This window comes from Carassius carassius, chromosome 48 (assembly GCF_963082965.1).
Source record: "Carassius carassius chromosome 48, fCarCar2.1, whole genome shotgun sequence".
NCBI classification, from domain to species: domain Eukaryota; kingdom Metazoa; phylum Chordata; class Actinopteri; order Cypriniformes; family Cyprinidae; genus Carassius; species Carassius carassius.
Window position 1 is genome coordinate 17,175,128 of NC_081802.1, and position 12,077 is coordinate 17,187,204.

General features: G+C 39.0%; 1 protein-coding gene across 5 annotated transcripts in view; it reads right to left on the bottom strand.

Annotated features, from left to right (window-relative positions):
* Positions 1-1,732: 1,732 nt before the first annotated feature.
* LOC132131123 (poly(rC)-binding protein 4-like) overlaps positions 1,733-12,077 on the bottom strand; it is an 82,728-nt gene continuing 72,383 nt past the window's right edge. For 4 of the 5 annotated variants that reach the window (XM_059543077.1, XM_059543076.1, XM_059543074.1 and 1 more), the window contains 3 exons: positions 11,268-11,320; positions 5,658-5,827; positions 1,733-3,922 (listed from right to left, as the gene is read on the bottom strand). In XM_059543077.1, the coding sequence (XP_059399060.1) occupies positions 3,589-3,922; positions 5,658-5,827; positions 11,268-11,320 (557 nt within the window). In that variant the 3' untranslated portion in view covers positions 1,733-3,588. Of the gene's footprint in view, positions 4,188-5,657; positions 5,828-11,267; positions 11,321-12,077 lie in introns of all 5 variants that reach the window. The other variant, XM_059543078.1, reaches the window with a different exon arrangement.

Genomic DNA, 12,077 nt, shown 5'->3' on the forward strand with positions numbered 1-12,077 from the left:
GCGGCTGATGTGTCAGCATGTTATTATAGCGCAGTATGTTTATTATACACATGAATTTTGGCTATCACTATTGAGATTCAGCTGTACTAGTCTCAAGGGGCTTTTCCTCAGAAATGAAAATACACTGAGTGACACAACAGAGACTTGCTCAAACAAAGTGGGATGTCTTATTTTAGATTGCTTATTTTAACGGCCCACTGCGCGATGGCTTTTTAATTAGCTTTTGAGAGGATGCTAACCTTGTAAAAATGTAACGTTGATGTTGACAGAACAGGCAAATCTTCTAATGACTGTGTGTTGGCATTAATACTTCATAATGAATGCAGAGAAAAGCTTATTTGAAGATTTGATTTCTAACGTAAGCATATTAACCTTTCATGACAGATGTAGCGTGAGATTAGAGATGGTATATGCATCTAGCGAAAACCATTTAGTGTAATTTCAACGGCTGTTAAAGGAATAGTTCTGTTGAACATTAAAAAGATATTTTAAAGAATCTTGGAAACCAAACATCTGCTGGTAGACATTGATTTCCTTGATATGGAGAAAAAAAAATACAAAGGACGTCAATGGCTACCAAAAACAGTTTGTTTACCAACATTCTTCAAAATATTGATTGTGTTCAACAGAAAATAAAAATTGATGAATTTATAATTTATGGGTGAACTCTCTTTAAACACACCAAAAGTGTTTAATAATCAAATTCATAATGAAGAACAACAACACTTTGCTGTGTCGTACTTTCATGATGCATTTCTCAAACTACTACTTTTTTGTATATATCTTAATATTTTGCAAAGAAGTTGCAACGTAACGTTGCAACATAGTGTGACATCCAGCAACATATTATGATGTAAATGATGCAAATTTTCGGAAAAAGAAAAAAACTATTTTTTTTTGATGGATAGACTTGGTTCTGTCTGTTGGCTGAATGTGATCTAAATGTGAGCTTACAGTCAGTTTTAAGAAAGGGGTATGGTTTAAGCGGACAAAATGATTGGAGAAGTATGGCATTCATTAGAGAGAAGTCTGTTGTCTCTCTGGAAGATCAAGTCATGACATGTGACTTGTGATTTAAATTTTCAAGGTCAATTTTTTTTTTTTTTAACTAAACCTGCATAAAATAATCGTTCCCTGTAAGATCTGTTAGATACATTTTGAAAATACTTAGGGTCCATTTCTATTTCATAACGTCTTAACATATCCGTTTTAATACTTTATAAGCAATTACTTTCTGAAGTCTGATTCAATTATGTCATTCACAGTATCTTTTGCTTGGAATCCAATTTTGGCAACCTTCAACTCAGAAATTTGATTTTGAAGAAAATTACTGTGAAGAAAATGAATATCGCTTGTCTTATATTACTGTTGCTGCCATTTTATGCAAGCAACATTGCACTGTCAAAGTATGCTGATTTTACCATAGTTAAGGGGCTTCGTATCACAGATAACTTACCCATGATAAAATCGCTGCAATGTAATAGCCTTGAGTGGATTCTTGCTTTAATAAAACACACATTGTACTTTATGGCTTAGTGTCAATTGCTGGTTTATTTGAGGTGTTAAGTTCAAACTCTTTTCAGGTCTAAAGTTTAAATTTTTAAAAGAAAAAAAAAGACAAAAAACTGACTGTATTGTAAGTCATTGTCACTATCCCAGCAATCACACATGCAGCTATTAATGTTAATGTTGTTTCATTTCACACAGCTGAGAAAGGACAAAAGAGACTGGATTACGTTAATACAGTATTGTTTTTATTCCTTTGTATGGCATTGATGAATAAAACTAAAACAAGAGTTGCATTTATGCCAAGGCTGACAAACAAATCCTCATGTGAATCCAAAATAATCGGATAATTCAAGCATCTGAACAGTTTTCAAACCATGTCCAGCTATCGTGGAATTATCGCGGTGAAGTGTGATGGTGCGTGCCATAGCCACACTGTCTCATTTTGTTTAGAGTGTGAAAGGGTGGTTATGTGTTAGGCTTTGGAATGGGAAATATGGATATAATATAACATATATATTCATGTTACATAGCATGGTTCATATATTCGAGAGCATCATTGTCCTTGTCTTGGGATCCGCCTTTGCTGATAGCCCTTTCCCAACGGTGGTTTATTTAGGGCCATCTATGAAGCATGACATAAGATACCTTGCTGAACCGCCCGCGAAATGTTTTGCATAGACGCCAAGTTAAATGCATGCAAATGAGTATGGGAAAGACATTTGAGAAGATCTAAACAAAACAAAAGGAAAAAAATTACGATAAAGAAAAAAAATGACAAACACGAGTCAAGGTTACACTACATCTACCAAGTGAGTGAATCGTGTGAGTGGTCACATTCAATTTTTAGGACGCTAGGTTTAGAAAAATAAGTGTGATTATTCTGTATTTTTAAAAAACAAAACAAAAAGTCAGTCCACATAATATACTCTGTGATCGAGCATAATTGTTACTGTAGCTACACTTGAAGCATGTTTATGTGTAGGTCTGCTATGTGTCTATATTTTTGTATTTTCGAACCAATATTGCTCTTCTGCAACACTGCCTGTTTTTAACGCCATCAACAAAATCGACCTATGCGTTACCTATCTTTGCTAGTGTGCACGTGTGAGGGGCCAAGTAAACATGCAGCATTAATTTCTGACGAGGGCAGTCACCATGCATAGTAGTCATTTTATACCATTAGAAATGGTGAAAGAAACCCCCTGAAACAATATTGTCCATACTCTGCCACAGCTAGCCAAAGTTTTGAAATGAGTTTGCTAGCGGTTTCATATTTGGATATTTAATCACACCAGAATTCACCGTGTCACCATACACTTCCCATAGAAATTAAAGAAACTCACTACTAATTAAACAGATATCTTGTTTGTGGTTACTTAGACGTGTGTGTTTTTCAGGACGTATGTAACCACAATTGAATGGAAGATTTTTGAAAAGGGTTTTTTTTTGTTTTTCCTGCAGCCGTTACAGAAAAGCAACAGTAAACTGTAAGAGAAACACTCCATACAATAAATAAAATAAAATAAATAACATTTCAAAACGAATGTGAACAAAACGTAAAAATGTAAAGCAAAAGCAATGTTTAGATCTGTTGTCATTTTAAAAACATTTCCATTTTTCATATTTTGTTTTTAATACATCATTTAAAGATTTCTAAAAAAAAATCAGGAAGTTGTATACAGAAGCATTCACAGACATCATTGTATAAAAGCTGATACACGAGATTAGCATCAGTCAACAGTGTTCTACTTTATAAACTCTTTGCGGGAATATTTCGTTATTATCAATAAATAAGAGCTGACAATAAACGTGTAAAGATTTCGGGAAAATCTCCTTTTTTAGGAGATTAGGAATAATCTATGGCTTTAGCGGCTACCTCGGCCCAAAAAACTAAAACATTTTAAAATGTATGCGATTATTTTCCTACAGTTTTTCAGGACAAGCTATTAAACCAAAAAGAAAAATAAATTTGGTACTGTCTGTTTCTACACCGCTACATCAGGCTAGAAGAGAAGAACCTTAAAGTATTCCTCTCCGATCGTTGTCTCAGAAACAAAGGAAGTACTCAGTAGTTCCTCTTCAGTAGGGTGCAAACTTCTGTCTCTCTGGTTTCTTGATGCCGTTGGCAGAGGAGATCTTGGCGGTGTAGGAGGCCAAGGTGCCATGGGCAGGGGCAGCAGCTGTGGCAGCAGGGGCCGAGAGTGCCAGGAAGGGGACAGATTTGATTCCCAGGAGGCTGGAGAGGGGAAGGGTATAGGGGGCGCCCAAGATTGGAGCGTGGGGCAGGCCGCCCATCGCTGCCAGGGCTGCGGCAGAGGACGATGCATGGGGAGCAGTCTGGGTGAAGCTCATGTTGAGGTCTACAGGGGTCGACATGGAGGAGGACTGGGCAGTGGATTTGGCGGTCTCTAAACTGTACGAGGGAGGGAAGGAAGGAGGTGGAGGAGAGGAGGGTGGAGGGACAAGGGAGGGGAGCCGGATGGAGAAGGGTTAGAAGGTTAAATAAAAGACATGTTAAACAAAAATTGAGAGAAAACAAAAGAAAGAATCAAAAAACAGAAACAAAAAATCATAAGAGAGGTGTGTTTTGCTGGTGGTTGCAACAGATTATTTGAGGGGGGACCTTGGCACTCATGGGAAAGGAGCTGTTTAATTCAGGGTGATGGCTTGGGTTGGGGCTTTGGGAAAAGAAACAAAATGATTTCAATTTCAGTAGCATTTCCTTTTTTTTTGTCGTATAAAAAGATGCATTTGCACCAAGTACCATGTTGACAAATGCATGTAATGAAATGTGCTCTGCCATCAATGTATATTGATGGCATATAACTGATTTCTCAGGACATTACCAAGTAGGGGGTGTGTTCAATATGCAGAACGCTCTGATGCAATGCATTGAAACGAGACGTCTGTCTCTGAGGAAGTATTCTTCAAGAGTGACACTGATTGGGGGTGATGTCTCCAGACTTGATCAAGGACATGAATAATCATGTTTGATTTTAAATGGCTTGATGGAGCTGACTCGTTAAGGAAGTATTCTGATGCTTGCTAGAGTGCCTTCGGTTGCCGTCACTTGTCAAAGACCAAAATGATAATAATTTAACTGATGAGAAACCACTAAATCAATAATATTCAAACAGAAACAAAACAACAAAAGCTTTCCCAAAATATCTTGAAACCAACATATTAATTTTTCCATGCAGGATGCCTGAGTAACATTTTTCAAATAAAATAATGAGGGGCTTCTCAGAATAAGTTTGACATTCTGCACCGGTCTGCTTGTTGAACACACACCTGAGACGAGCATTAATATTTCATTCAAGACCCAATTATTGCTCTCTTGTCGATTTGCTGAGTCATAAATGCTAGAAAAATTTTATTATTTTGCACGACACTGCATCTATTGGAAATCCTAATTTCTTTGCTAGCCATTACTGAAATGCGGGAATAAACAAAGAAGCCACTCATTTGGAGTGGTGTCCAATTCTGTTTCCTCATTATTATTCATTAATGCATATGTTTGGGTCCACAGAATAAATTCTAGTCGTCTTTTAGTCATTGACTTGAACTTTACTAACAATATTGATTTGAATGGTTCAGATTTTATTATGAGTGTTTAGCTAAATCCTTATGTTAATTGAAGTATTTTTATAAGCCTGGGTAAAGAACAAAACTATTCATTTTGTTACAATTAGCAAATGAAATTTTGCCCCAGCATTGATGGAGAAGTCCTTGCTGAGGAACCGAGCTGTCAGGAATTTACAGTTTTCTTGCCTGACACAACAATTGATCAAATTGCAACCGCATAGATCTCGTGGGAGAAAATTTGTCTTTCTATGAAGCATCCAAAATACTCTGCCTTAAAGCTCTATCAAGCTTCTGGCTTGAAACTTAGCCAATCCCTCAGCCTGGCATCTTTCTACCACATCTCCTTGCTTTGTAGTTGTGCAATGCTTTTACTCAAGAGTGCTTCTTTTGGCCAGCAAACTGTGGACTGGATAGGCCCCTGATTGAATATTCCCCACAGGTTTTCACAAGGTCTCCTACTTCAGGGTCGTCTATAGCATTATGGTGTAAAATATCCCACTTAAACATGTGGTTAAGTTCAAACACCCTGGATCTGTTATGATGGGATGGCTTCCAGTGCTTACCAGGATGTGATTAGATACTGGGCCAAGTTGATGCTGATTGGAGAGCCTGTGATGGTAACATGTCGGTCACTAGTACTGTCCATCTGACTGCCGATCTTGATTTGAGCTCCTGACACCTGGCGGATCTCGTTGATTTTTGTACCCTGTCTGCCGATTATTGAACCAATCAGCTGTGAAGAAAGAAAAGACAAATACGTTGAATAAATATATATACACAGCTATTCACTGGCACTATTTCTGTCCAAGACAAGGGTGTCCAATCCTGCTTCTGGAGGGCCAAAGTCCTGCTCAACATATCAAGGTGTCCACAGCTTGAAGGAAGTGGACCAAGAGGGTTGAGTGACCTTAGGGCTTGGTGTCAAGTTTAGACAATGACAAAGTGGAGTGACCCCAACTGGGATGAGTTAACGGTTTGTCATTCAAATGACTGACAGCTAGCCTTTTGTCCACTCCACATCTCAGCCCCCAACCTTCACTTTGAGTGTGATTTGGATTATGTGGGCAAGAATTGCTCCACAAAGCATTCCTTTCCTCACAAGTCATATGAACGTCAAAGCTCCCGATTTGTCGCACCGTTCTCCCTGGTGCCCAGGGGCTATTAATGTCTCAGCTGATTGTGGCTAAGTGCTCGTAGTCGAACACCAGGTCTCTCTGCCACCCTGACGTGAAGGATTCCAGCATGTCCTCTGCACTGCACCACATATTTGCCGACTGATATCCTTCATTTTTAAAACTCTATGAATTCTCTATCCTCAAGCAATATATCAACGAAACAAAGTATCGACACCCACACAACCTCCTCCAGCTGTCAAGTTTACCAGTTCCAAACAAAAACTTCAGTTTGGTCAGTTTTATTGATTTCTTTGTATCATTTAAAATAAAGTTGCAAGCTAGGGGTCAAAGGTATTTATACCCTAGTCAAGCTATAGATAGGTATATTTAAGGTGAAGGTACTTAGTTTTGGGAGAGCATGGACACATCTGCCAGCTAAAACTGGTTTCACAGATGGTTTCTTCCGCCTCTCACAGGGCAATCTCTGAACAGGTAGAGTTATGGACCAACTGTATCTGCTGCCACTGCTGCTGTGCTCTAGAGCACTGATCTTATCCCAATCTAATTGTGACGTGTTTCTGCTGATTTAAGGGGATGGTTCACCATGAAGAAACTGCTCCTCTAGAGAGAAATCTGATTGCGAATGATAAACAACTTAGTCTGCCAGGCGTTTGATGTCTGTTTGATGTCGTCTTGCCTTGGAATTGCATTGCTGTGAGGGAATTTCAATAATACATGCTTTCCATTGCTCTGTTTATGGCTTTATGCAGGAATATGAATATACAAGCATGTTAAATCAGCCCTTGATTGGAGAAATGGGTGAAGTTCCTTTGAAGTTTATCATGTATGCTGAGGTTTAGAAATGAGGTCTAGCACCTAATGAATGCATTCAGGAAGATAAGATTTATTTGAAGCTGGTGTCAACGTGATAAGAGCTGAGTTCTTGTTCATGTGCATCAAGGTAGTCAATGACTTTACTTGTACAGAATCCTTCAAGAATCACTCTAGGTAATCAATTCACTCAGTTATTACAGCTTTGCAAGAAATCAAAAATGCTTACACACTATATAAGCTTCAAGTAGTACAGATGGCTTGTATAACAAAAATATTTTTTCAAATTGCAGGGCATATACTAACTATATTTACTGACAACAAACGAGACAAAATTAAGTAAGGAGTACTTTACATAAGACACAGTCATGTACACTACAATGATTCTAGGTTTTTTTTTTTTTTTTTTGAAGATTAAAGGGTTAGTTCACCCAGATAGCAAAATTATGTAATTAATAACTCACCCTCATGTTGTTCCAAACCCGTAAGACCTCCGTTTATCTTTGGAACACAGTTTAAGATATTTTAGATTTAGTCTGAGAGCTCTCAGTCCCTCCATTGAAGCTGTGTGTACGGTATACTGTCCATGTCCAGAAAGGTAAGAAAAACATCATCAAAGTAGTCCATGTGACATCAGAGGGTCAGTTAAAAAATTTTGAACCATCGAAAATACATTTTGGTCCAAAAATAGCAAAAACGACGACTTTATTCAGCATTGTCTTCTCTGCCGTGTCTGTAGTGAGAGAGAGTTCAAATCAAAGCAGTCTGGATATCCGGTTCGCGAACAAATCATTCAGTTCACCAAATCGAACTGAATTGTTTTAAACGGTTCGCATCTCTAATAATCATTAATCCACAAATGACTTAAGCTGTTAACTTTTTTAATGTGGCTGACACTCCCTCTGAGTTCAAACAAACCAATATCCCTGAGTAATGCATACACTCAAACAGTACACTGACTGAACTGCTGTGAAGAGAGAACTGAAGATGAACACCGAGCCGAGCCAAATAATGACTCGTTCTCGAGTCAAGAACCGGTTGCATCGGTTTTCGGATCACCAGTAGTTCTTTCAGACAGTTCAATTCAACAAACGGGTTGAACAAAACGCTTCACCGGTTCTTTTGCGGTCTACGTAATGGCGTCATTTGCGACGATTGCCCTTGATTCAAGCCTTTGGTTTACTCATAACATTAGCACAGAATCAGTTCAGTTCAGATGCCCTGTGTGTCAGTCTGCTTCACACTCAGTCCCACATGCGCAGTATCATCAGCTCCTCGGTTCTCGAATCGGACGCGTCCGACAGAAACGGTTCTTGACTCGTGAACGAGTCAGTCTGTTGTTCGTTATCTGGCTCGGCTCTGTGTTCATCTTCAGTTCTCTCTTCACAGCAGTTCAGTCAGTGTACTGTTTGAGTACATGAATTACTCGGGGATATTGGTTTGTTTTAACTCAGAGGGAGTGTCAGCCATATTAAAAAAGTTAACAGCTTAAGTCATTTATGGATTAATGCATATTAGAGATGCGAACCGTTCAGTTCGATTTGGTGAACTGAATGATTCGTTCGTGAACCGGATATCCAGACTGCTTTGTTTTGAACTCTCTCTCACAACAGACACGGAAGAGAAGACGATGCTGAATAAAGTCGTCGTTTTTGCTATTTTTGGACCAAAATGTATTTTCGATGCTTCAAAAAATTCTAACTGACCCTCTGATGTCACATGGACTACTTTGATGATGTTTTTCTTACCTTTCTGGACATGGACAGTAGACCGTACACACAGCTTCAATGGAGGGACTGAGAGCCCTCGGACTAAATCTAAAATATCTTAAACTGTGTTCTGAAGATAAACGGAGGTCTTACGGGTTTGGAACAACATGAGGGTAAGTTATAAATTACAACCCCAAAGCAGAAAAAGTTGGGACAGTATGGAAAACGCAAATAAAAAAAAAGTAAATTTTTTAGAAATTTGATTTCTAAATTTACTTTGACTTGTATTTCATTGCAGACAATATGAACACAAAATATTTCATGTTTTGTCTGGTCAACTTCATGTCATTTGTAAATAAGCATCCTTTCCTGTCATTCAGACCTGCAACACATTTCAAAAAAAGTTGGGACAGTAAAGCATTTACCACTTTGTAATGTTGCCATTCCTTTTCACAACACTTAAAAGACGTTTAGGGACTGAAGACAACAAGTGATGAAGTGTTTCAGGTGTAATTTTGTCCCATTCTTCCTGCAAACAAGTCTTAAGGTGGGCAACAGTACGGGGTCTTCGTTGTCGCATTTTGCGCTTCAAAATGCGCCACACATTCTCTATTGGAGACAGGTCGGGACTGCAGGCAGGCCAGTCAAGTACCCGTACCCTCTTCCTCCGCAGCCAGGACTTTGTAATGTGTGCAGAATATGGTTTTGCATTGTCTTGTTGAAATATGCATGGACGTCCCTGGAAAAGATGTCTTCTTGAAGGCAGCATATTATGCTCCAAAATCTCTATGTACTTTTCAGCATTAATGGTGCCTTCACAGAAGTGCAAGTTACCTTTGCCAAGGTGACACAACCCCATACCATGACAGACCCTGACTTTTGGACTTGTTGCTGGTAACAGTCTGGATGATCCTTTTCTTCTTTGGTCCGGAGCACACGGCGTCCATTCCTCCCAAAAAATACCTGAAATACTGATTCATCTGACCACAGTACACGTTTCCACTGTGTGATGGTCCATCCCAGATGCTTCCGAGCCCAGAGAAGTCGTCTGCGCTTCTGGACACTGTTAACATAGGGCTTCCTTTTGGCACAGTACAGTTTTAACTGGCATTTGTGGATGTAACTACGTATTGTGGTACTTGACAAAGGTTTGCCAAAGTAGTCCTGAGCCCATGTGGTGATATCGCTTATAGATGAATGACTATTCTTGATGCAGTGCCGCCTGAGGGATCGGAGATCACGGTTGTTCAGCTTAGGCTTGCGTCCTTGTCCTTTACGCACTGAAATTCCTCCAGATTCCTTGAATCTTTTAATTATGTTATGCACTGTTGAATGTGAAATATCCAAATCTCTTCCTATCTTTCTTTGAGGAACATTGTTTTTAAACATTTCAATAATTTTATCACGTATTTGTTGGCAAACTGGCGATCCTCGGCCCATCTTTGCTTCTAAAGGATTAGACCTTTCTTGGATGCTGCTTTTGTACCAAATCATAATTACAATCACCTGTTGACGTCACTTGTTTCAAATCACATCATTATTTAACCATTTTACCTCATTACTAGCCCTAAATTGCTCCTGTCCCAACTTTTTTTGAAATGTGTTGCAGGTCTGAATGACGGGAAAGGATGCATATTTACAAATGACATGAAGTTGACCAGACAAAACATGAAATATGTTGTGTTCATATTGTCTGCAATGAAATACAAGTCAAAGTAAATTTAGAAATCACTTCTTTATTTTTTTATTTGCGTTTTCCATACTGTCCCAACTTTTTCTGATTTGGGGTTGTACATAATTTTGCTATGTGGGTGAACTAACCCTTTAACTGTTGTTAACTGCGGTGAGACACTGAAAATGGGGAAAGTCAGATAATACACAAATTGTCATATGTGAACAGCACTGGTTTTACTAAAAACTGCTGCCTTAATTGTAGATTATTACTAGTTGGACATAAGGTCTTAAAATAACAAAACAATGGGAGCTGAATTATGTATAGGGTATGGTCAGAGTCCATGCCTCGGCCCTTCGCCAGTCGATTAATCCTATGATCTCAGGGAGACGTGGAGGCGAGAGGGAGCCCCAGTCAGCAGGCATGAAGGGAATGTCCCATAGGCCCCTGGGGTGCGGGGTCTGTACCACAACCTAGAGCTCTGACAAAAGGCTCTGGCTTTATTTACCGTCTCTGTTTTGACAGCAGAGGAGTGCTAAGAATTTCAGACGCCATTACAGTATTGAACTGGGTCTTGTGAAGCTCTTCTAGCAGAGCAGGGGGTGGACAGAAAAAAAAACTAAATTAACACAAGTCGGTGTGTTTGAAAGAAAATGTTTTAGGATTTCTATATGGCCAAAGTGTGCCATGAGAGGTGCTCAAACAATTTTAGAACCAGGCTTTCTAAGAGAAAGAATTTAAAGTCTAAAATAAATATCTGACCATCCTCAAAAATTTTATAATGTATCCATAAACATTACTACTGAAGCAAAAGTAATACTTGCAAAAATACATTTTTGCACTTACGTCATTTGGAATGAGAAGTTCTTGTGATGCTGTATGGGAACTGGACTCGATGCCTATTGGAAAGGGAATAGGTACCCAGTTAAACAAACCATAGGATAATTTGCTTGCTTGCTTGCTTTTTTTCTTTCCCTTTCTTTTTGTTCAGCATTTGTGTTCTTCCAAATCTGAAAGAAACTCCTCTGAACTTGTTGACAAGAGTAATCTTAAGGGGCGGTCACACTGCACTTTTCGTTCCATTGACTTCCATTCATACGCATGCTAATGCGTTAGACCGGAAACGCAGGCTCATGCGAACAATTTCGCATTTCGCTGCGTTCGAAAGTTCAAGTTTGGTGAACTCTGACCTGTGAATTCGCATCACGTGAAGTCGTGTGACCAGTAGATGATCGATATGTCACTGCGTGACCTCTCTGTACAGAAATTAAAGAATGAAGGAAGTGCTAATTTTAGCCGTAGCGCAGCATCCTATTTTATATAATACATATTTAATAGATAATAAAAAAAGAAGCTGCATGGTTCGCAGTGTCAATGGAAACAGGAACAGATGGTACATTTAAATGAGGATACGTTCTATATTTTTTTTATTGTTTAGTGTGTATATATTTATAGAGAGAGAGAGACAGAGAGTACAATATAATGAGACGCTTTCGACGCCGTCGCAAAAGACACAGTACAAGCACAGATTAATCCATGTTGTGATAACTGGGGGGAAACCGTTATATCTTGCTCCCGCCCATATTCGCAGCGGCGTCCGAAATAATTTCGCACGTTCAAAGGCTAGTGTGACCACCCCTTTAGGATGTGTTTTCA